At 49.8% G+C, this 26433-nt stretch overlaps 1 protein-coding gene across 3 annotated transcripts in view; it reads right to left on the bottom strand.

The window, feature by feature from the left end:
• gnao1a (guanine nucleotide binding protein (G protein), alpha activating activity polypeptide O, a) overlaps positions 1 to 25080 on the bottom strand; it is a 61455-nt gene extending 36375 nt beyond the window's left edge. Inside the window, exons 1-3 of one of the 3 annotated variants that reach the window (XM_027003943.2) lie at positions 24576 to 25080; positions 24366 to 24408; positions 12261 to 12402 (exon numbers count right to left, since the gene is read on the bottom strand). In XM_027003943.2, the coding sequence (XP_026859744.1) occupies positions 12261 to 12402; positions 24366 to 24408; positions 24576 to 24693 (303 nt within the window). In that variant the 5' untranslated portion in view covers positions 24694 to 25080. The remainder of the gene's footprint in view (positions 1 to 12260; positions 12403 to 24365; positions 24409 to 24575) is intronic. The other 2 variants (XM_035525055.1, XM_035525054.1) reach the window with 2 other exon arrangements.
• Positions 25081 to 26433: the final 1353 nt, after the last annotated feature.

Genomic DNA, 26433 nt, shown 5'->3' with positions numbered 1-26433 from the left:
ACAGCGCTGACAGAAGACCGCGTTTCCCGTGATGCATAGAGACGCAGGGCTTGGGAATGGAATGACTGCCCAAAATGTAAATTGCATGTTATTACCACAGAGAGAGAGGGAGAGAGAGAGAGAGAGAGACAGACAGACAGACAGACAGAGAGAGAACCAGGAGCAGTAGAATGTCATAGTTTTGATTAAAACAGAAGCCATGTGAACTATATCCATACTTTGCACTTTCTCCACAGATAAAGAGGACCGACGCGGCGGCCCGCGCAAGGGAGGAGGAGCCTAATCTAGCCCACCGCATCACAGCTGATCGTCTCTCGCCGCGGGACTGGTTTTATTTACTTCACGTTAACTACCCCTGACCCGAAAACCAAATTACAGCACAATTCAGGAACAGATTTAGAACACGCGCACACACACACAAAAAAGTGCTTAAAATATTCATTCTGCGATGAGGAAGATTAGATTCCTTGAAGGTCACCCCTCCCCCTCATCTCTCTGTCTTCCTTTGCTCCACCCCTCCTCACACTGGGCACCCTGTAGGCTGGGGTACATGAATGTGCCCAACGTTTATGACTGCCATAGCAACCATTTCAAACAGAGAAGAAACACCACCAATTAACTGGCTTGCTTCCACCCTTACAACAACTAACGTGATTTAATACGAGACAAAAACATTGTGGGGAAAAAAATTTCTATGAAATTCTATCCACTCTATTGGTCCAAAGCATCCATAACCTCATCGTACTATGTGAAGCCCACAGCAGTTTAAGGCATCCCATCCTACAGCAGCAAGCTCCGTAATGGACCATTTGTCATGTGCACTGCTTCTGTGTTCTAGCGTAGGATTTATACGTCGAGGAGGCAGAGCAGGGGTTCCTGCAGCAGTGCTGCGTAGTGAGGCACACACAGGGGTGGCATCGATTCTGTAGTGGACTATGGAGCAGGTTGGGAGAAGGGGGCGTGGCCTGTTGCTCCGCCCCCATGCCTGGCAGTGCTTAACCTTCAATTAGGGGCCACTGGCAGTGCCGGCCGCCGATTAGCCGCTAATTGCCAGCACAAGCATACCGCAAACGTATGGGTCCATGCACATAGACACACACACAGGTTGTGCCTTGCATTATTGAAGAACAGCGCGGCTAATTACAGCAAAGCGTGAGCATAGACAGCAGGCAGGGAACACCCAGGCTCACCTGGATCTCTCACACACACACACACACACACCAGGATCTCCCTCACGCATGTGTGCATACACATACACAAACAAATCCATAAATATCAAACACACCCACACGCCTGCACCGACATATAACATTAGCACAGACATTTCAATAAACTAATGAAAACGTTGGGTCTCCCCCATTTGAAACAGCTCATTCAGCATGAGAGAGTTTGTGTTTGTGTATGTGTATGTGTGTATGCATGTGTTTTACAGAAACTTATTTCACTCACACACATTATATGGGATAGAAGTGATTTGTGCCTTAGATTTTCTCAGTTCAGATTTAGCGGGTGTGCCGGGACACCTCAGTGCAGACTCAGGACATCTGCACATGCTTTAGACGCAGGGACGGAAGATTTAAGAGGACGCCTGGGCCACATCTCACCAACCAGTGGAGACAGAGTAAGCGTGGAGAGGAGGAGCCTGCCTTTGTTAAAGCCAGATTGGTCATTACCCACAGGAGCAAAAGGCTATGGCCATTTTTGGTTGGAGGCTAGCACACACACAGCAAAACTCCACCCTCAGCCCACACTCCATCTTGGCACTCAGGCTTGACACTGGACAGGAGAGAGGAGCGAACGGGTCTGTGTGCATCCCGGGTCCAACGAGAACCTCTTTAGTCTTCACTGTCCTTTCCACAATCAGCTCAGCAATCTTTCTCCTTTACGTATGGAACGCAAGAACAGACACACACTCACACAAGCACAGATGCATAAATATTTGACAGGTTTGCCGTGTAGGCAAATTGGCAGCCAAGTGGAGTTTAGGCAGCAGAGGAAAGGTGCGGATCAGTGAGCTCCAGAACACACACACACACACACACACACACACACACACACACACACACTGCCCCCTCTGTACCCGAACAGTCTCCCACACTACACTACACTACACACACACAGACCGCCCCCTCTGTACTGTGCACTGCATATTTCAACCCAGCTGATTGTCAACAGCCAAAAAGCCACAAGCTGTCCCCTACTGTAGTGCCGTGGTTTCCTGAATCCCAGCAAACTGCTCAAAGAGAGTTATACTGTGTATGACTATGTATGTGACAAATAAACCAAACTTGAAGAGATACCTTCTTCACTGGCCCAAAACTACCAATGACCGCCACCCAAAACCCTTCCTCCACCACACTACTGCCAGGCGCTCCAACCACATGCCATCGATTTGAAATGCAAACATCTGTATTACCCAGAGAGTCATGTGCACTAGTCTTCCCCTGGTGGGCCACACAGGGAGGTGGGAGGGTGGAGGCGGGTCAGACATTATTGACATCACCAAGCCAAAGAGGCAAGGCCAACCACAGAAGCAGGGGGCCCACTGTCCGGCCCTTCCTGCCCCATTCCGAACGGAAAGGGCATGCGTGGAGAGGAAGTGGGTGGGTAGTGCGGGTGGAGGGCGTGGACCACCACTCCTTCGTGCTCCCTCGCCTCATTTTCCCTGCTAGGAGGCCCGGAGTCAGCCAAGCACAGCCTCAAGTGACTTTATTTGGTGTCTCTCTTCGTGTCTCCATCTCGCCCCCTCTCCCACCTGTGGGGTGGACGCGGGAGAAACTAACGCAGCGCATCCGCCACCTCCTTCAGACGCTTGTCTGCCTCCAGCGCTGGGTGTTAAACCGCAACATCTCTCCTCTCCAAACACACACACACACACACACACACACACACACACAAAGAGAGACTGAGAGAGAGGGAGACAGAGAGCTTCTGTGAGTTATCATTATGTCTCTTAATTAAAGACCAGTACTGGGACTCATTATGACATGCCAGTTTTATATTTAGAACACGCAAGCTAGCTAGGGGCCGTTATATTATTCAAGGCAACACACACACACACACACACAAGTCTTTTTGATCTACCACAACTTTCACTCATTCTCTCCTCCCTTGTGGCTTGAAGAGATGGAGCATAAAAAAGCCACATTCCTTAATAAACATGCACATGAAAACAACAGTAACATAGCAGTAAAACACACACACACACACACACAAAATGGAGCGCAGGCTACTGAACAAGTCACAATGCCTCTGCTTTTCACCTCTAGCACCGTGTGTTGGCCATTTCTAGCCACCCCCCACCCCGAGTGGTTCTTCCCTCCTTTCTGCATCTCCTCATCCTCTCACTCCATCACTCTTCATCCACCATCTCTCTCTCTCTCTCTCTCTCTCTCTCTCTCTCTCTCTCGCTCGCCTTGATTTCTCTCCCTGTCTCTTTATCTGCTCAGAAGAGCAGGCAGTTCTGCCGTCTCACTGTGCGTGCGTGCAATTTTTCTCCAGTGAGAGAATGCATCAGCGCTGTTGGAGTGGCTTGGGGCTGTAGACCCACAGCTGTTTTCTAAGGGGATCAGCCCAGTTCAGCACACAAGAGTGCTCACTGTCAGCGCTGGTCCCACACAGCAAGGATGGAAGGGGGGAATGAGGGAGAGAGAGAGGGAGAGGAAGAGAGGAGAGAGAGAGAGACAGATGGAGAGATGAGAAAGAGAGAGGGGAGGACAGACAGGTGCGGGTCCTGCGAGTCTGTGCGTTTGTCTACAGCAATGAGGCAGGTAAACAGCAGGACCTGTGCAGAGCTGCAGCCGTGGCGGTGTATCCTGCAGGGACCTGGGGGGTTCCAGGGCACACCCCCTGTACCCACAGGTACCTGACCGTACCCCATCCGACACGCACCCTCCAGCCCAGCCACATCTGTAGGCAAACAGGATCACACACGCTCACCTTCAGGACATCGCTTTGTTTCTCCCCTGCCCAGTGCCCGGAGTGAGCACTACCGGCTGAGTGACCTGTGTGTGCTGTAGATACAAAGCCTCTATGTATGTAGAAAACTACCAACACTCATCTTTAGGGAATATCTCTGCCCACTACTTCATTAAGTGTTTACGACATTAGTACTACCAGTATGCTAGCCCTACTAGCCACCTCCAGGGCGATGCACCCAATGGATGCTGCCGGCATTCGTACCCAACTCCCGCTGGTCCAGGATCAGCTCTCCACCTCACTGGATTGTCAAGCCAAAAGGCAACACTTATCTGAGAGCAGCGGAAAATCGACGCCGGCTTTGCTAGGCCAGCGTCCTCTTCTCTAATGGAGGGGATAAATCTCCCGTAATGGCTTCCTGATCTCAGACCACTGCACCACGCAGTGGTCCCTTGAGATCCCTGTGCGCATTTCCACAAACGAGCGAGCGGACGGGAGTAGGAAGCGCGAGGGCACCCAGAACTCGCTAATAGGCTAAGAGCGGCTCTCGAGACCCGGCCAGGGCCTCTCGACGCTCCACGTCCCGCCAGCTTTCCCCTTATACCCCCTCCTACGGGCGCCCCCTTCCCCGCCTCCGCCGTCCACGCCTGCCATCCCCCGTCCACAGGTGGACGAGCCGACCACAGACGGCCGAGAAGGAAGTGAGGAACCCGCCGCCCGGCTGGCAGAGCAGATACCTCCTCCCTCGTGGAGCCTCAAGATCATGGGCGCAGCTAGACGTAGCTTGTATTTGCATATTCCCCCTTAGGTGAGCTTAAAGAAATAACAGCATCATAGATGCCTCCATAGAGAGGATCACATGGTACACTTATTAGCGTTGAGAAGCTCTTCACACGCTGACGAGCGCTACTGCCGGCACAGAGCCAATCACAGAGTGACGCCAATGAGCAACGTGTGCTCTCCAAACCCTACTGGACGGTCATCCTCAAAAGGGCCGACACTCCCGGCCACAAGCTCTAGGCTATCTGGATAAATGGGCCGAGAACGTTGCTACCCGCCAGCAGGGCCCAGAGCCACGGGGAAAGGCCTGCCTTGCCAACAGGGTAAGGTCCACCACGCTCCTCAGACACACGGGGGGAACTGAGGATCAGCAAAGACTCGTGGGTACTGCGCCACGCCCACCACCTCAGCTGCAAACTTCAACACATCGTTAAAAAGTTGCCCTTCCAACTCTGACGAGGCTTCAGACTTCAGGCCAGAGACCTTGGCTGTGGATGCGAGTGAGGAGAAGCCTAGTTAGCGCAACAGCTACAGCACGAGGAGAAAACAAAACAGAAAATGGCTGCTTAAAAGTCAAGAGGCTCCGCTTTGAAACGTTTTGCATAATGGCTCCGTAGATGCCATATACCACTGTAATCATTCACGCTGCTGGTTTCCTCCTGGGTCTCCTACCCTCTCTCTGTTAGCGCAAATGAGATTCTTACTCAACAGTCCCTCAAACCTCATATTAAGAGGAGAAAAAAAAAAAAGAGTCATTCTCCAGGTCACGGCGCTCTGGAGTGAAAAGCCCATCCAGCCAGGCCACTTCGCACTGTTAATAACCACATGGCTGCATTTGCTGGAGCCACATGTTGACATTAAAAAGCAGACACGCTTCCCGGACTGACGCGACCGGATGCGGCAGTGGGGCGCGGCTGAGCCCGTCCGTCTGGGCCGACGGATACCGGACACGCGCGGGGCCCGTCACGCCAAAGGGGTCATTCCGGACAAAGGGGACCAAGGCAGCCTCAGAGAGTGTGACGAGCAAGGAAGCCAGAGATCGTCTCCGGAGCAGAACCAAAAACACAGCACTTGCACTGCAGAGTACAATACACGCAGTCTGGCCAATCCGAAAGCAGAAACTGACGCTTAGTTTTCAGTGAAACACATTGGGCTAAACAATGGTTAAATATTAAACGTAGTCAAATGGAGAAGTACTATTAAAAGACTAATTCAGTCCAGGACCGTCCCAACTGACCCAACTGTCCCAACTGAGAAAACTGACCCAACCTTTACAGCAAAACTTTTATGCACATGGTCCGACTGAGAGTACAGGCAGGAAGAGCCTATTAAAAGTACAATCTCTCAAATGTGGCCCAGATAACACTGCTCATATTCACAGTGGCACTTTAGAATAAATGGATTCTTCTTTCAGCTATGTCAGGGAGACAGTTGGTCTTCTCGTTCTCCCTGGACCTAACTCATCGATTCAAGGAATCGATTGGCTGTGGGGTCCGGTGATGTCGTTTGCAGCATGTTAATTAGCCGTTGATTGAATGCCTGTAAACACGGCTGCCTTGCTGGCCTGCAGGGGTGGGCCGCCTTCTCACCCTCCCAAACTCATCTTCCCACGATGAGCCGCAATCAAGCAGGCCATGACCCTAACAAAACACAGCTATCTATGTAATTGCATGCGCATATAACAATATATTACTTTTCCACCTTTATTGACAGACATTAGACATTCTGGAGACGACATTTCATATTGTAACTCCCCATTTGTGTCACTCTGACGGCTGGGACGTCTGGATGAGATGGCAAGCTAATTGGCTAATACAAATGCATGAAGCGCTAGCACTAAAGGAATGGCCCATGATCACTGAGAAGAGAAAATTAGAAATAAATGAATAGATTATTCTGGGATTATTCTGGGATTGTTCTGTATTGATGAAATTAGAATGTGACGGGCACGTTACAGTTGTCTTCCACTTGGCCGTGAAGTGAGGAAGCACTGAGAGCAAACGTGATGAAACCTGACGCCTCGGCGCCATGCCGTTTGCAGAACAATTCCAGACTAACGAAGCATGCATCATCCTCGCCCCTGCCCCCACCTCGAAATCCTCCTCCTCCACACACACAAAACCTCCAAACGCAGTCCTAGCTGACCCTCGGTTTGGCCAGCGCTATTGTGGGTAAGCCCACTGTAGAGGGCATGTGGCTATCAGGGCGAGCGGCCCAGTGTAAAAGTCATCCGCGTGCGGGACGAACATCACAAACATCGGCCGTCCCCCTCAACCCGTCATGCCTGCCTGTCTATTGGCTCTTCATAGTGTCAAACACCCTTCTGACCAATAAGCACACAGACAGGCGTTCCCTCTCTCTCCCTCTCTCTCCCTCTCTCACACGGGTTTCTGGCCTAACGAGTGCAGGGTGTGGGGTATGAGGACAGCACGCTTGCCCACTAACGGGAGACCATCTGGCTGACATGCTGTTTGTTCCACCGATCACTTTATTTTTGGCCTGCAATTAAAAGCACGTGGTACAGGGATGTCTGGGTGAGCGGCAATAGCATCAGCACAGCATGAGTAAGGACGGAGCAGGGGCCACCAAGATTCATCACACACACACACACACACACACACAGACAAAGCGCTGCTCTTTCGCTGGACTTGGAAACCTCATCGTCTTCTAGCAAAGAATCTCAGCAAGATTACTCAATCTCAGTAAGAAGAACAATTAGGGTGAACACCATTTAAAAACATAAAATGCCAACAACGATACAGAGCTGATAAATGGAACCAGGCCTTCCCGACACAAGGTCTCGGAGCTGTCGGGAGCAGAGAGGAGCATTCGGGATTGATTAACCCAACGTGATTAAGATATGGCAAAAGCAATTAGTTCAAACATGCGTACGTGGCTGAGTGACAACGACACAGCTCAGGAGAGACAGCCCCGCCATCGTTCTGCTGACTTCAAGGGCTGGAGATGACTCCAAAGTGTCTCAATTAATGCCGAGCCCATCTTTTCAGGCCTACACACTAATCAGCTGGGATAAATGGCTGTTAATACTTCTGCAAGTTTTTCCCCCCCATCTGCATTCTGCTTAATTAATTTAGAGTATCTAAAAATAAGCTCCAGTCCCCCCGAATAGTAGTAGCAAATGGTACAGTCCGATGGCAGCAACTCTATGTGATTCTAGGAAGAATAGAACACGTATTTCCGCGTGTATCGGGGTATACAGGTAGGGTATTGCTTCCTGAATGATCCTGAATCCGTTCTCATTCTTAGCTCATCATAGCAAGAAACCTTGTCGAATCCCTTCTAACAGCCGAGACTCGAGAGCTGTAAACGCAACCATCTCCTGACCGCGCGAGCACTTCCGCCCGCTGCCACGCCCTCGGTAGCCCTCCGGCAGAGACGGCCAAGGGGCGCAGCGGGCTAACGCGCTCTGCCCCCGAGGTCACCGAATTCAAATTGCTCGGAAGCCACATGCCGAAAGTCTCTCCGTAGCCCGCAAAAGATGTTGACGGCGTTGCTAGGAGACAGCCTGTAATAACCTGTTTATCACATCCGTGCTCCGCGCGATGTCGCCGGCCGATACGGCCGCCTGCGTGGAAGGACGAGATGACCAGCAGTGCGCTCAGGTGCTGACTGGTCGCTCAACAGGCAGTTATCCAGTTGTCATGGCAACATCCCATGGAGTGGGTCCCAGCCATCGGGAAGGAAAGGAGGACACGCCGGTTATGAAAGCGGAAACCGAGGGCTCTTCAAACTCCACAGAAGCGTTTTCCCATCATTTGCATATTTTGTTTTTCCCAAACAATACCTTTACAACTCAGTGAGAGGAAATTCGTACCGCCCCATTAAAAATAACTCGAAAGCATGTTGCGTTCTCAACAACACACACACACACACACACACACACACACACATCTGGTATTTGATCTTAATGTGCATCTGTGTGTGCTCGTGGGCTTTTCCCAGGTGAAGTGCTCCAGCCCTTGTTGTGAGGGGCTGAGACCTTTATGATGGAGAGATGGCCGCCCTCCCTCTGTCTAACGAGGAGGAGCCGCTGCCTCGGGGTGCTGCCCGGACCGCAGGGAATATTCTGCTTCCACTTCCCTCTTCTCGACTCCCCAGGTGCTCTCTCCCTCTCTGCTGCTGTACCTCACTATATATATATATATAAAAATTGTCAAGCATACTCACACCCAGGCTGCTATATATGTTAGTGTAAAAACACACACACAGAATTACCATGGAAACCCATGCCATACTGTGGGCAGCCACTTAGGGGATGTCTAGCACCTCTATCCCTCTCGATCTCAGTCTCTCACATGCACGCGCGCACGCGCCCCAGTAATGGAGACGATGCAGCATTACCGTTCCCTCCTGTTCCAGAGCTCTCTCATCCGTCACGCTTCCAGTAATCTGGAGATGCGTGTCCATGTCCGTCATACGCAACAACAGCACAGCTTACTCCGCTGGGTTCCAAACCGCCCTGGGAGCTAGAGACACGCCTCCGACACCCCGAGAAAAGAGCCCGAAGCAAACAAAACAAATAAACAAAAATAATCGCATTAGCTGGATTTAATCGACAACATAAATGAATTACGATAAACCCAAACACATACCAGACTACGATAGCGCACCATGGGGGGGGGGCGGGTTATCACAGTGAAAGATAGGGTAGTCCTTGGAAGAGTGATCTCAGGCTGTACTGCAGCATGGCTGGGCAGCTTCCGCGTTACCTAACCCTCACACATCCAGCAGACGGAGGAACGGCAGAGAGAACAAGCAGGAGATGGATGACCCAAACTCCCAGGCCAAGCCGAGTCGCTGAGCTGGGCACACTGGCACACACAGAACGAGTCGCTACACCGAGGGCTCCCCCCCGCCCCCCATCGTGCTCTCGTCAACTCTGCCAGTTAAAACTCTTCCACATTTCTATTTTAGGGAATCTCTGCGTCCCATCTGCAGCGCGGCCCGCGGGGGAATCGAGCCTGCCGGAGACGCACTTCGCTGGGAGCCGAGGGCTGGCACGGTTAACCCCATCTGGAGGTGCCCGCGTGCCAGCACCCGGGCGCCGAACCCTCCCTCCAACACCAGCCTGCCGGGGCCCATTTCTATCCGCCTGAGTCACGGTGCGGCAATGCCCAGATCAGCTAAGCAACCACAGCAGGTGCCACCTAGACCAGGCTGTTATGTGTGGGTATTCTACGTCCCGTAGCTTGTGTTTGATCAACTGGAGAACGGTGAGCTTTGGTCTGTTTAAAGGAACAAACTGAATATGAATTACCCCGCTCCCTCAGTGACCACTAGTGGACCTCCAGGCAATCTCCCATTTAAAAACATCTCTCCTCCGAAGCCAAAGGCATCCAGTGTGGGGATTAGTCCATTTCGCCGCTGTGTGAGTGCACGCATCGATTGCTCAAGGGAGTGGCTGAGATGCTCACGCCATGTTTACACAACGAAGGGGGAAAGCGCACGTCATTCTGGTCTCTCACACACACACGACTCGCCCCACTCTCTGTGTGCAGGTGACATCGCCCTTGGACATAGACTCATGGAACGCAGCGTAAGAGGGGCAAAATAAGGGGTCACCATGGCAACAGTCTTGGGCTGGTACGCAGGAAGCGAAAAGGCGGGGCAATAGGCACACAAGGGATTGGAGGGAAGGAAAAATGCAGAAGAACAGATTACAGATTAACTGTGTAAAGAGTTGCATATGGGAACATGAAAGAAACAGTGTAAATAAAGATATTACCATTAATATAAACCAGAGAGAGAGAGAGAGAGAGAGAGAGAGAGAGAGAGCAATAACCAAAGAGAGATGTATGAAGGCTGGCTCCGAGAGATCACCAAATGCAAGTTGCACATCTAATTAAAGAGATGTAAGAAGACTAGAAACCAATAGGCCTCAAAAAGGAAAGGTGTGTGTGTTTACTGTCAACACACATCCTACCTCTGGAGGAAGTGGCAGTGCCGCTGCTGGGGACCAAACACACAGCAGTGGGACGCTGCCCTGCTCTGAACATCGGTGGAAGGTCACCTGATCCCAAAGTGCAGACTTGCAAAAACAGCTCCATTCAAAAAGCAACGCAAAAGGAAGGGGGTCGTTCTTTCCTTTTTATATATTTATTTGTTTGTTTCTCATCACTGCAAGTGCCGTTACTGCCCCCGTGAAGCTCGGGGCCTCAGCGTTTTGATGAATGGTTGCTTGCTCCGTACCACCAATGCCAGGAACATTCCTGAAGCCTCAGATTTCTGGAGGTGATTCAGTACTGCCAATGCAAGCTATTACGTTCTACATAACGGTGAAAAGTTTTGGAGAAGTGGTCCAGTGAGTTGAGTCCAGTGAAAAAAAAAACCACACCCCCACCAGCCCGTACGCTCAGACACGGGCTGTACCTGGACACTGGGAGCCGTAGCGCTGCGCTATTTTCACTAAATTCAGATGCACATTTCCTGATGCACAACCAGTCCATGACAGTAGCACACATATGCACATGGACAAACTCACGCGCACAAACACACACCTTTCCTTTTTGAGGCCCATTTGTTTCTAGTCATCTTACATCTCTTTAATCAGATGTGTTACCGTTCCCTCCTTTTCCAGAGCTTTCTCATCTCCTCATGCTTCCATTAATGTGGAGATGCGTGTCCATGTCCGTCATGCACAACAACAACACAACTTACTCCGCACCTGGGTTCCAAACCGCTCTGGGAGCTAGAGAGGTACGTGAGGTATCAAAATACAGAAACGAACAACCATGCTTCCTGAGAGGAAATATCCCAAGGTCAATGGCTATATAAGATATTTCGGATTCCTCTTTCGATTAAAATAAATCCCCCACTTCCTGCACGGGTCCGAGGAACGCCGTGCCACTCCGCAAGCAACAGAACCGAAAGGGAAGACAAAATCCCGCCTGCGACCCCTGGAATCTGGGATTTAGCAGACATGGAATGTGCAGACAGCACCTGCAGACCAAGGTGCCTGTGTCACACAGCACACTTGCGGCGGCATCCCATGTGTCGTGGCCGCTGCTCCGAGACACCCTACTCGCCGTATGACATCACCATACGCCCCAGTCAGTGGTCCCTTAGTGATTGTAATGGTGGCTGAAGAGCAGGTGTGTTCTCAGACCAAGCAGAACCTTAAAACGCTCATTGCAGGCTGTTGTTCCGCTACACACTCGTGCAGCGACGGTGTTATTTGTGCACGTTCACTTGTCTGGTTCAGCCGGATCTGAGACTGCACAACTACACTTCCCCATCTCATCCTCCGAGTCCCATCATGCAACATTGTGAAATTCCCTGCCCTTCTATTGACCAATGGTGCAGGCCTTGCTGCAATCACTCACAGATATCTGCTGAAGTGGAGATATGTGAGAAGAACGCACAAACACCACCTTACATGCTACTAACACTTCTGTTTGTTTCAGGTTTCTGGCTCCACATATTCAATATATGTGTGTGCTTGCGTGCGCGCGCGCGTGTGTGTGTGTGTATGGTTTTTTTTGGTTTCAGTTTTCTGATTTCATGTATGCACTGTGTGTGTGTGTTTTAGCTTTCACACTCACTTTGCGCTCCTTGTCTCCGTATTCCAAGCCGAGGGTGTCCATTGCACGGACGATGGCTGCCAGGGACTGGATGGTGTTACTGTAGACCACAGGCTTGTACTGCTTCACATCATCCCCAGAGAAGCCATCCTCATGGATAATCCTACACACACACACACACAGGTTATTAAAGAACATGTATCGACTTTAACCCACATTTACAGGAACACTCCTCAACTCCACGTCATGTCAGTATTTGGCGAGTCAAGTAAAATGGCTGCCGGCACACGTGTGTGTGTGTGAGAATGCACAAGCTCACTGTGTGACAGAAATTCTTTAGCCACTCTACCAGGAGTGAGTCAGGCGCTGTCCCACTGAGACACCCACTGAAGGCCACAGCGCTCTCAGAGTTGGAATTAAAACACTCTACCAAGGCCATTACCAAGACTTCAGATCTCTAGGCCACAGATATAGAGTGTGCGCGCGTGCTTCTGGTTTCTAGACTCAATCTAAACAAATAAAGTGAAAGCGGATATCGCTCCGCCCTCGAGGCTTATCTGTTTAATAAGGGAATATCTGAAATGAAGGAAGAGAGGAAGCCACAAAGAGAGAGGAATAGAGTGGGACAGAGAGAGGAAAAGAGTGGGACAGAGAGAGGAATAGAGTGGGACAGAGAGAGGAAAAGAGTGGGACAGAGAGAGGAATAGAGTGGGACAGAGAGAGGAAAAGAGTGGGACAGAGAGAGGAATAGAGTGGGACAGAGAGAGGAATAGAGTGGGACAGAGAGAGGAATAGAGTGGGACAGAGAGAGGAAAAGAGTGGGACAGAGAGAGGAATAGAGTGGGACAGAGAGAGGAATAGAGTGGGACAGAGAGAGGAATAGAGTGGGACAGAGAGAGGAAAAGAGTGGGACAGAGAGAGGAATAGAGTGGGACAGAGAGAGGAAAAGAGTGGGACAGAGAGAGGAAAAGAGTGGGACAGAGAGAGGAATAGAGTGGGACAGAGAGAGGAAAAGAGTGGGACAGAGAGAGGAATAGAGTGGGACAGAGAGAGGAATAGAGTGGGACAGAGAGAGAAGGGGAGAGCTACTCAGTGTTCTGCACTTCTGATCTTTTTTAATCGCTGCAATAAAAACACACTACCTGTCACTGAAACATGCTGCAACTCGCCAAGATCAATTGTGTGTGTGTGTGTGTGTGTGTGTATAAAACAAGTATTTGGCTGTTATGGCTTCAGAAGTTCACTGGAATACGTGTGTGTCTGAAGTGCCTCCTCTCTCTGTCTCTCTACGTCTCTCATTGAATAATTGCCATTATCCAATATCATTTCAGTTTTCTGTTTGTTTATAATACACACAAATGCCTGCTTGTAATCCAGGGCGTGGGCTTCCAGATCAGGAAGGGGTAAAGCTCCACTCTCTGCCCACATCAGAGGCCTGGTTTGGGAGGCACAGGCCACAGCGGATCTCCTCCTAACCTGCTTTCTGATTCGAGTTGTGTGTGGAGTGTAGCGCCAGTGAGCTGCATTTAGACAAAAGGGCCGTCGGTGTGCATTACTCTGGCTCTCATTGTTATCGTCAGTGGTTGCATGGAACAAAACGACATTAAATGAAACGGGATTTGCAGAGAAAGCCGAACAACTCACATCAGCTCCCGCTAGCTTTGCCTCGTCAGAAATAAAAAGATTTTCTCCTCCAAATCTGAGCACCCACTACCACACCCCTACCCTTGGCACAGTCCGTGGAGGCCGCGGAGGGTTGGCACAGTCCTGGCAAAGCAGACAGGTAGACGGCAGCTGGTGTCTCAGGTGAGATGGGAGCAGAGCGTGAAGAAGCCTGTGCCGCATGGGCACAGGTGCAACCAGGAAGCTGTTCGTGATGGGAGGGGTGGAGATGACTGCAACACCACCACCTTCCCCGGTGAATGTACGCACAGGAACGGCAACGCACGCACACAAGAAATAAGAGGATGCCTCATATTTGACTGGCGGTAAACTCTGCAGACCAACAAGAACACCTGACAATTCAGAACAAAAACACAGAACTAAAACACACCATGCCTGTGTTAAAGATCCATGCAAGCTGAACAGTGATTCCACACATTACACAATCCTCCATAACCCACACGTAACCTTTACCTGTGCAAGCCAACAAAACATCAAAACATTACAAGTAAGTCAAGACGGCTGCGTGAACGATGACAGTCTCATCTACGCAAGTCTACGCAACGAGCCTCAGGGCGGTTCTGGCACTCTTAGCTCACTCTTAGTGTTCAGTTATGTTTCGGGTCTTCTGAAAGAGCAGGACAGACAGAGTCCCAGGAGAGAAGGCCTGCATCGATCTGTTTCACACAAGAGCCTGAAAAGGATGCATTTCCTGTGCCACACACACACACACACACACACACACAGACAGAGATACTAGCTTACTGCCTAAACTGATCTAACACCTGTATGACTACCAGCACAAGTAAGTGTGCAAGCGTGTGTGTCTGTGTGCTTGTGTGTGTGGTTGCATGCGTGGGTGGGGTTTTTTTGTTTTTTTTACGACTGCGCTACCTGTGTGCGTGGGAGCTCCCCATGAGGGCCACAACACACACCTCTATATTTAGAGCTGCGTTTGCTGAGCGCACACAGCGGTTCATTTACAGGTGACTTTGAGACGCGGACGTTCTCGGGTGCGCCTAGGCAACTGCTCCACCAATCGCACACAGCCCTGAGTCAGCAGCAGAGCTGGTGCCTGTCTACCTGCTCCTAGACTTCCCACCACAGCCACACTCTGCCTTGAAGGAGTCGGTAGGCTTGGCTCTACGCATATTTCTAGGAGGAGGAACACATTGTGAGCCTTTTGTTTCACACATACCACGCCATTTGGTAATTATCTGCTCCACAGCCCCAGCAAACTAGCACAGTTTGGTCAGAGAACAACAACAAAAAAAACAAAAAACAATGATAATGAAAAACCTTTTTTTTTTAAATAATAAAAATCATTTGGAATGCCAAAAACAGACAAGATAAACTAAAAGCCACCTATAGACCACCCAGCTATAGACCACCCAGCATTAGACACTATAGAGTTATAGACGTCCCAGCTGTAGAAAAAAAAAAACGGAAAAGGAGCAAGGTCCTACAAGGCCGCAAGGAATGAGGCGGAGAATTATGATGTGGTGTGTGTGTGTGTGGCTGGGGGGGTTTAGGCTACGTAATCTGGTTCATCTTGGCACTGGGCACACTGGCATGTTCATAACAGCGAAAGATAACTCAGAGTCCCTACACTTCCCTATATGCCATGAAACCATCTGCTATTTCAACCTGTTTGCTTTTTGAAGGTTCCCACGTCCTATGTCCCTGTGTGTGTGTAGCTCAGTAGCAGTCTAGAACTATGGACATATCCACTTACTGTGGCCACTGAATCTATGAGAGATTGCGACTATATCAGTTCCTCTTATTGACCGTGCTGCCGAGTGGGAGCTGGAGAAGTGGGAGGACCCAGGCCTGTCATTCTGAGGTCTAGAGCTGAACCAGGACAAAGAAACCCTGTTCTGGGTGTGTGTGTGTTGGGGAGAGCGAATGTGGTGCTTGTTAGAGAAACACACACACACGCGTGCTGATGTAACCCCGGCGAAACCCTCTGCGCACAAGCGCAGGATCCGCGACACTTCAGGAAAAGACACAGTCTAAAAGCCCGCTAACATAATGAGAGTGTGCTTTTGACAAGCTGCAAGAGGCTGAGGAGTGTTGAACTCGTGACCTCGGGGAGCCTGGGAGTCGCCACCGGACACCCCCCTACTCCACAGCGCATCACACCAACAGCTCACCCCAAACACGAAGGGATGAGGTAAAACAAGAACACACACTTCCCCTCGGCAGTAAACACAAACATAACTGTTAACAATATCATAAACATAGACTAAAGTAAACTTATATTTGTTTATACATTTTTTTTTGACACTTTAAGCACGAGGTTTTATTGCCCAGCTTACACCTAAAGATAACCGTTAACCATGTTGGGCAGGTGTGGTGTCTCCACTGGCCCACCGATGGCTCATCTCACACAGCTAATAAACTAAGGCAACCGCCCTTAAGATGACATCAGGGATTCCCCCGAGAAGAAGGCGGAGGCAAGTTGACCAATGGCATGACACGTAGCGCCGTAGTACCCAGCGCAGCACACGCAGCTGCTCAGGAGCCATTCCAGGCCCCAGGTGGGGCCCGTGGTGGACAGGAGGGAGGGGTCTTCTGGTCTTCTCCCGCACAATCTCCCTGCAGCTGAACTTTTTGTCTCAGCGTGGAGGCATGTGGGCAGAAGATACGTTGAGGAAGTCAGAACTGAGCGAGTCTTTAAAGAAGGGGGGGGTGGGGTAGAAAAAAAAAATCATCTTGATCTAGAAAGCCTGTTCTGTTCACGCATGAAGACTTTCACTTGCCTGAGTGTGCAGTGTGGGCATGTGTATGCACCTCAGGGAAAAAGAGCTGGCTAGAGTGATCTCCTGCTGACAGTTGTTATAGAAAGAACACACACACAAGCACAGCAATCTTTGACCTGTAACCTGGGGTGAATATGCCGACACGCACATACATGCATATTTACACACACACACACACACACACACACACACACACACACACACACTCTTATTCCCACACAGCACTAACGTACAAAGGTCTGGAACCTCAACCCAACAGCTATGAGTATAAGAGTCAATGATTAGGTCTCATTGACTGCCGATACACACCAGCCCTACTCAGATCAATCAAACCACACAGACGCCAGCGTCCGCTGCACACAGCTACCACAGGTGCAGCAGAGGTTTAAACGTAAAACAGACACGCACGCGCGCATGCCACTCGCCCCAGCTCCTGCGTCTCTGCCCGTTGGGCATACGTCGTCAGTAAGAGCTTCGCTTTGTCCTGATGCTGCTGTCATCACACCGGCCGGACGCCGTCGGAATGCCAGGACACAGCTCCTATTTATAACCACCGCAATCTGAGTTCTGCTTCGCCCAATCTCCCCAACGCCTCGCAGGTCAGAGCCTCCCCCCCCCCCACATCCACCTCCCCACCGCGTTACAGACCCGCTGGCCAGGAATCAAATCATCTCCTCCCCCTACATCAGATCACATGACCACTTCCATTAAAGGCCCTCATGAGCACAGAAGGACTGCGCAGCAACATGCGAGCCCACAAATACCAGTCCTCCTCTCTCTCTCTCTCGCTCTCTCTCTCTCTAGCCCTCCCCCTCTCTCTCTCGCTCTCTCTCTCTCTAGCCCTCCCCCTCTCTCTCTCTCTCTCTCTCTCTCTCTCTCTCACTCTCAAACTATTGCCCCAAGTCCTGGCAATGCTGAAAGTGATGTCCACGGGGCCTGGAGCGTGGAGGGGGTGAGAATACGGTCTAGACATATCCCCGCGCCACACGTACAAATATTCTGACCGTGGGTATTTGGATTATTTCAACCACCGTGTCCTTACCTACCTGTGTAATTTCACCTGGGAGAGAAGGCTTGAGCAATGAACCGCAATGGAACTGGGGTGTAGAACAACACGCTGGGAACTAATATGGAACTGACACTAGGCTATGGAACGGATATTCCATTTTTGTTTCATACAACCATATTTTAAAATTTTTTTACTTGTAGATCCAAAAAAAAAAGTTGTTTTATTTTTTGTAAAAATATATAATTGATATATATTGCATGCTTTTTCAAAAACATAAACGTATAGACAGACATAAATCTATGCTGTCTGTCCGCCCTGCTTACGGCCTACCCACCACAGCCCCGGGACACGCCCACTTTTCCTCTTAATCACAGTATCTATCTGTGCCCCTCCCCCTCTCAGCACATCCCGCACGTTTGACATCCGCTAATTATGGTAGCCACTCATCTCCATGACAGCAGCATAAGAGGAGAGGGTGGAAGAGATGGAGAGATGGAAAGGAGGGAGAGGAAAAGATAAACACCACTCTTGGTGTTACCCAGAATGCCGCGCAGGCCACCTGAGCAGCAGGTAGTGTTCCGTCTGCACCTAGCACTTCCCATGCCTTATCTACTATCCATGGTTTCCGCACCATTTCCCATAAAGTGATGATTTCTCCAGCTCGATCGTTTCTCAGGAGATTACTGGAACCCGATGGCTGGGGTTTGTGAAAGGGAGAAGTGTGCCCGAAAGAGAGCAGAAGTGCTCCACCCTGACTGCGCCTGTGACGCAGGAACGATAGCCACCATTACACACATCTGCAATTATGCTTCAGTTAAAAGTAGCTTGAGTAAATGTGTGTGTGTGTGTGTGTGTGTGTGTGTGTGTGTGTGTGTGTGTGTGTGTGTGTGTGTGTGTGTTTAGGCAATGCATGTATACACAGGCATCCCAGGGGCCAAGGGCCACTGGGAACCGGTTGACAAGTTCCAATTTAGAGTCACACGTGCGTGCACGCGCACACACACACACACTCCCCCCAGGTAAATCTAACTCTCTCACACACACACACACACACACACACACACACAGAAGAAAACAGTCACAACCAGCTGCAATTAACGTCTTCCAGCACCTCCACACAGCATATCTACAGCGGCATGCACAAAACAGGAGCGAACAGGTGCTGTCAACACCCACACAAACCTGTTATTTACACTGAGCTGTGTGGCAAACGCGCTCGCTGGTGTTTAAGGGCTTTCTTTACTTACATTAGCACATGGTATTTTGACACTCTCCCTCAAAGTGGTTTAGAATTAAAGAAGGATTTTACAGTCCAAATACTGCATGCGTTAGTATTACACAATGGTTATGTAGCAATTAAAATCAAAAGCCGAGATATTTTAATACTGGCTAAAGTTTTCCTGGGCTTGTCTGATGCCATGTGACCAAGTGGCACGAGCCTAAGCCAGCTGATTGTGGATCAGGGCAGTGCACAGATCCACATGTCCTCCTCGATAAAGCACTTTTGTGTGGGCCTGTCTGAGGCTGTTCTGAGACCTTCTTATGTATCCCAGTACAAACACCTCAACAAGACAATGGAGCTTTGTCTCCAACGCTGCCAGAGCTCTCAACACATCAGCAGCATGTGGACACACACACACCGAAGAAATGCATGCACCCACACGGAAGCACACACACCCGTGCACGCATGCACGCACACAGAAACGCACACCCACCCACACAAATGCGAACACACAACGAGGAACTAAAGAAAGGTAACGCTGCAGCTTTAACACCCTTCCGGCATTCATCTCATCTCCCTCTGCGCGCAGGCCCTGCGGCAGCCGCGTCCTCTCTGTGGTCAGGATCGGGCGACCCCACAACCACGGGAAATTCAGAAAAACTTCTGTGCGCCAACCTGTGCACTGGAGTGAAAAACCGCTGCCCCATAATCACCTACAGCAGCTCTGCCTGCCTGTCCGAGGCTCCGGGCCACAGCACGATGATGGATGGCGCTCCACTGTTTGGACTTAGTTTAGATGGGGTGGAGGGGGTGAGGGTGCCTGGTGAAGAGAAAGAGAGAAAACTACACTCTTCCAGCCTTGCACGAACGACATCTGCAATTACATATGCAATTACAGAGTTGTCGATATCTACAGAAGAGGCTGGGTTGAGTTGGTGATGGTCCCCTTTACCAGCACGCCGTGAGTCAAGGCCCGGACAGAAATCTAGGAGTGGAGCAGGGTGACTAACGAGCACGCAGGAACGGTGCAGCAACTGGGTGCATGCACATGGGACACCGCCAGGGTTTTACTGATACTGATCTTTTACCATTCCTCTGTCATCGAAGAAGCACCATGATGGGGCATTTTGCATTGCCGGTTAAAACTGTCCATCATGCAAAGAGGATGCAAAAAAGTCAGACCGCTCCAGCAAACACACGCGTGCGCCCGCACACGCGCACACACACACACACACACACTTATTTCAGAAACGGGAGAGAAAAAAACAGAGAGAGAGAGAGAGAGAGAGGTCCACTGTCCTGCAGGATGCAGTCAGGCTGAGGATGTGACACTAGCATTAGGTGCCTGGGAACCGAACACACGGAAGCCGTCCGCTCTCCTTTGGACCCCTCAAACTCAGTCACTTCGGCTGAGAGGCACACCGAAAGGCCCCTCAGTTAGACATGGGGAGGCCGAGAGAGGAGGAGGGAAAGACAGTAGGAGTGCAGTCCTGTTTCACCTTGCAGACAGCAGGCCAGTATTTCACCACATGCCATGTTACATCATAGCTCCTTCCTTCTCTGTTCCTAGATAATGACTCAGAGTTTCCTCTCTCTCTGTTCCGCACACACACTCGGTAGCTGGATGGTACTTCGCAGCCGTATCCACCGGGCCATGCAGGCCTGCTGCAGCCAGGCCCTCACAACCCGCCAACGTGCTGCACCCTTCAACCTCGGCATCGGAGAAACGCACTTCCTCATGAAGGAGAAACAGGAACTACTGAAGAGCATGTGGCCAGAGAACTGCTGGGGCCATCTGCACATGACCTCAAGTGCACATGCCCACACACACACACACACACACACACAAGCTTTCTATATGATCACCCAGATTTCTTCGAACATATGATGTCAAACAGTTTTTGGTTTACCAAGCACCCAGGCCAGACATTATTAGTCACATGTCCCTGCCTGGCTGCACTCTTACGTCATATCAAACCCGTAGCTCAACTCTTTTACTTAGGAGCAACAAACACGCACACAGTCTGTGACCAACCAAAAAAAAAATCTCCGACAAAAGTTGAGTAACTGCTGCCACTGATATAACTGCATGCAGCAGAAACCAAACTGGCGGTTACAGCACGGTGCAGAGGCGTGGTCTTCACCATGGACACCGCAGGAGTGCTGCAGCTCAGTGCTAGCGACGTCCCATCCCCGAGCGAGAGCAGCAGACAAGGCCTTTACTCTCTGCCTGGCGGTATCGGTGAGAGGTGCCACCAGACCCACGCTTGCTGCCGAAGCACCACGATACCGACCACCCCAAAGCCAGCGAGTTATGCTGACAAACATGAGTCTAGCCCACTGCCAGAGAAGGGCCATGCATTTATGTAGCACAGTCCATCATAGCGCAGTCCATCATTGCACAGACCATCATAGCAGCGCAGACCCTCACAGCACAGACTTTATACAAAATGTCTGACAGAGGCCTCTTTGGTAAAAGACTATATGCAATGCTTTCAACAGCTCGGTCCACTGAAAGCAGCCAAAGCAAGCTGATAATCTTAAAATTAAAATAGCTAAGAAAGTTAATAATTTGTTGTCATGGATACCACAGTGACCATATGATCCAATCCCAAAAAATAGAGTCTAGTTCTGATCATAAGACAAGTTGCACTATACCACGCCTATCGGGTCGGACTTCAGCATGCAAACTTGAACAAGACCAAGTTGGTTTCGTTTATTTGGGGTGGGGGGGGGGGGCACACGCTACTCAAACTTCTATAAAGAGGAAGTAATCAGCATTAGCACTTAGCTACATTTACAGTTCCCAGCTGTCTTCTTACCGCTAGGTGCACCTGTGGACGTGCAGAATATTTTGTTATGCGGGACAAAGAAGTGGCCATCCAATAATCTGAGCTCCATGGCTCAGAGAGACCGGCCTTCCCTTTACAGGCTGAACTGTGCCATTTAGCTCGCCACAGTGTTTAAAACACAGCCATATTGCAGGAGCCACTTTACAAAAAAAAGGCTTTAAATCATACCCACTGTTCCAAAGGACCAATGGAGGTCAGCTTTTAAGGGATGAAATATCTAGCAGGCTTGTATTAGCTTTCCCAGGCAAAGGCCACACAAATGACAGAGAGTAGAAAAGAGCCAATATTGACATAACCCTGTTATGAGATAGGGATTTGATGTGCAATCTGACCATTTGATCAGACATATGGCTCTCATACGGCTGCACTGTGAAAGATGACAGGATTGGACTGGACACGTTTCTTTTTAACGTAGACATAAGATGTTATGTCTACATTAAGTTAGCGATCATACCCAGTTAGCACGGCCAAATCCCTTCCTTTAAAGGCAATGGGTAAGGACACGTGACCTCTCAAGGGTCTATGGTACTGTTCTCCTTCCACCTAATATTCTTAACACTACACACACATATACAAGAGACTCTCACTTAATTTCTCTACCCCCCCCCCCCCCCCCCAGGTCTGCACACACACACACTCGTACTCCCCAGCAGACTTAAAAACTCCTGCTCACATGCTGAGAACATGCCATAATCACAGGGTTCACAGACACCACCACTTTCCATCCCCCCTCTTTCTCCCTCTCTCTCTCTCTCCCCCTCTCCCTCTCTGATGAAACTTGAACTTCACTGCTTCATGCCAAATTGACCCACATGCTGCTTTCAGTCTCATCATCCCACCCTTCACTCACCCCCAACTGTTTCCCCAAGATGAACCTTTACCTCGAGAAAGAAATCTTCATGATCATATATAAATACCCAAAATACCGAAATACTCAGCTATGAGGTGAACGTTCTATCGCTATTTTTAAAGACTGCATTAAGCATGAAAGCTTTTTTATGTAATAATCTTCTCAATGATGTTATCAGTCTTGCCAAACCTAAATTTAAAGCTTGAGAACCCATGTAATGATTTTATTTCTTTCTTGTATAACAATAAAAAAATTATCTACTCTTTATTGGTGAAACAATATTTCATAAGCAATTTGAGAATTGCTGGCTCCTTGCCCTGTAGCTATATACAGTGAGTGAGTGTAAGTGTAAGTGTGAGTGTGTGTGTGTGTGTGTGTGTGTGTGTGTGTGTGTGTGTGTGTGTGTGTGAGTGTAAAACCGCCTTTACCACGCTAAGAACACACGCGCTGACGTGCAAATCCACCCTGTCCTTCCTCCTCTCCCGCCTGGTCTAATGATTTCAGCAACGGAAATGCCCGAAAACATCCGAAGAGAGACGACTACGCGGATGGGCTCCGCTGGGCGCTGTCCACCACTGAAGTCGCCTGAAAGTCTTCGATCCGGTGTTACTAAAGCCGTAAATCCTCACGAAAAAAATAAAGATGGAGAATTCTATCAATCGCGACGACAGAATGGGACGTATCGTGATAGCACAACAGGTTAAACGACGGGCCAAAACTGCGATGTATAGTCGAGGCTACTACAGAAAATGGCAGGTTCCTGCAAACACTTGAGATTAGGCTGCTCATCCCCTCCTCCGTACATTTAAAGCACACGTAGTGTATGTCGTGTAAACCTGTAAGTTCGTTATCCGTCTCACTGCGGTACAGTGCAGCAGGCGATTCAAATATGGCACCTAAAGACACCGTTCAGATGATAAAGATGCCAAGCAGCCTCGGCTAGGAAACACCCCCCAGACTGGCCTTAACAGGCCGGACTGGAGTGGCTTTCATCGATGTAGATGTTGTGCTTGAATATTATTGGCTCAATTAAAAAAACACACACACACACACACAAGTTAAGGTGTAAGCACTTTTGCTGCAAATCTGTGCTCCAGCCTTCCCGTTTAAAGACCACATCACCACCAACAGCCTGCAGCGTTATGTGCAAGACCCATGCACCATTATGGAGGCAAGGACCAGTCACTGCGCGCTATGGACAAAGAAGAACTCGGGTATCAACCATGGGACACGACAGAAAAATCAACGATACGTGAAGTCTCTCACAAATACCGTATTTGCCCATCGCAGCGCTGCCGTATCCTACGGCACCCAAACCCACTCCCTATAAATAAAGAGCTGGTATATTTCCATACTCCAGACTCACTGCAGGACCAGCGAGATGGGAGGGGGGAAATGGATCTGATGAATTTTAACTGGAAGGTTGACCGGCACACGGCCGGAAACGTTCACGGTATAGGTCTACTAAGTGTTTGCCGTTCAGCACCATTTTCGTGAACAGCACGTCGACGGTGGTATGCCCGTCAAATGGAAGGCGCGGCACCTCAATGCCTTTAACACGCGTCAAAGCCGCGGCCAGTGGGGGGAGCGCATGTGTCCGTGATGGGTGAGGACTCCTGGAAAATATGGCGGAGCTTAGAATAAACGGGGTGTGTGTGTGTGTGTGTGAGAGAGAGAGAGAGAGAGAGAGAGAGAGAGAGAGAGAGAGAGAGAGAGAGAGATCGGAGTATCCATTCACTGAGAAATCTCATTAAAATCGTAGAACTTACTTCATTTGTTTCACGATGGTACTTTTACCAGACTCCCCGGCCCCTGTTGACACAAGAGACACAAGGGAATAAGATTGTCTGCGACGACCGAAGTCCAAACCATTTAAAACGGAATATTTTTTTTTATACGACATCTGGACAGCGCAGCCTACAGACGGAATGAATCGGTGACCGGAGAGCAGGTCCGCTCCCCGGGATGCGGTGCTTTACCTAGCAGGAGTAATTTCACATCCTTGGCTGCAGTGATTCCGTCCTCTTTCAGGTTTTTCTCGATGGCTTTGCTCCTGTCCAAAGCCGCTCTCTCCTCGGCGCTCAGTGTACATCCCATGACTAGACGAACCTCGGCGTTTTTCCCTCTCCGAAATAGTCAAGGAGCGAAATAACGAGCAATCCGTTTTTTTCTCCTCGGTATTTCTTCCTTATCCCTTCTCCTAGGCTGCCTAGCGCTCTCGCTCGCTCTCTCTCTCTCTCTCTCTCTCTCTCTCGCCCTCTCTCTCTCTCTCTCTCTCGCTCACTTTCCCTGTCGGCTAAAGCATTAAAAATCCCGCAAAAGGACAAACGGTGAAAGGTGCGAGGTTTGAAACGTGGAAAAGGCTTTTCTCCGTCCTGGAGGGGGTAATGGGATGTCTCTCTCTCTCTCGCTCGCTCTACTGGGCGGCTGCGGGCGCTCGCATCGTTCAGCGTGCTCACAATGGAGGGGTCGGAACGGAGAGGAGAGGGCGCGAGCGCGAGCACGCGCCGGGCTACGATCGCGCTGACGTCAGGAGCATGCGCGAGCGAACGGGCACGCTCGAGGCCGCGGTGCCCCGGCCGTGCGCCGATAACGTGGCCTGCAGCTGGTTCCACGCTACGGAAGGGAGACGGTGGTCTTCCTTCTACAAAACATCGGCGTTTTCCATGAGCGTAAAGGTTTGCCCGCGTGCGTGCATGCATGCATATGCGATGCAACGCTGGGGTTGCAGGGTGCAACCGATACGGGCGGGTCAAAGCCCGGTTCGTTTGGAAGGAACAATTTAGCACTGGGGCAGGATGAATAACGAGCGCCGAGATGTGGTCGGTGACCACACCTCTCAAGTTTAAATTAGCGAAAAGTTTAAAACGACGAAAACAAGTCGTATTCAGTTACTCACGATTTTTGTCACGTCATCTTTTCAATAAAAAACAAGGACAGATTCGTAAATATTGGGGGGGTTTTGTTTGGGATTTTATTTTTTATTTTTTTTGCAGGCCTAATTAAGCCAGCACTAATGGAAAAATATTCCAATTTCTGACATGATCCACATTCGCAGTTTACAGCCCCCTAGCCCGAGGTGGGAAAAGACTACGACCAATCCGCACAGTGCATTAAAAACGCCAATAACGCTAAGAATCGTTTCATCACCTGACATCATTAGCCACACTAAATATTTCACCTAAACTTCTATAACCTACTTGTCACCCATAAAAACACATGAAATCTAAGATGCTGACTGCATACTAGATTTCTTGCGTTTCTAAAGCAAGTTTTTTTGTTTGTTTGTTTTTTTCTGAATGGCACAGCACTAAAATATGATGAAACTACCAAAGTATTTTTGTCTCTAGAGGTTGTAAAAACTTGATGGAAAAAAAAAATCATTAATGGCTGTGCAGTTGTTGTAGAGGCAAGTAGCGATGTGTTGTGCCTATCTAAACCAATGTATATGAAATGTTACTTCCAGGAATCTACATTGTGGAAATGTAAATGTAGAAACAATTTTGATAGGACAGCTGACTGTTTTAAAGTGTAGCTTTCAGCCCAAGTCCCAGCGTGAGAGATTCAGGGGTGGGCGGAGAGAGCCTGGGGGAAAGGTGATTGAATTTGGCGTGGCTCTCCACCCACGCGCCATTACAAGGCAGTCAGCCTGAGCTTGTGTTCGGATAAATAATGCCCATTAGTACGCCTCTAAAGTGTGTTGATGCGCAGTCCTTACACACTGTCACACCAGTGGGCAGTTGAATATTTCTCCCATATAATCCGATATAAACCCAGGATCCGAAATGGCGTTTAAACAGGGAGATGGCAGGATATAGCAGGCTGAAGTGAGATGCT

This window comes from Electrophorus electricus, chromosome 4 (assembly GCF_013358815.1).
Source record: "Electrophorus electricus isolate fEleEle1 chromosome 4, fEleEle1.pri, whole genome shotgun sequence".
NCBI lineage: Eukaryota > Metazoa > Chordata > Actinopteri > Gymnotiformes > Gymnotidae > Electrophorus > Electrophorus electricus.
This window is presented reverse-complemented; position numbering and strand designations above follow the sequence as displayed.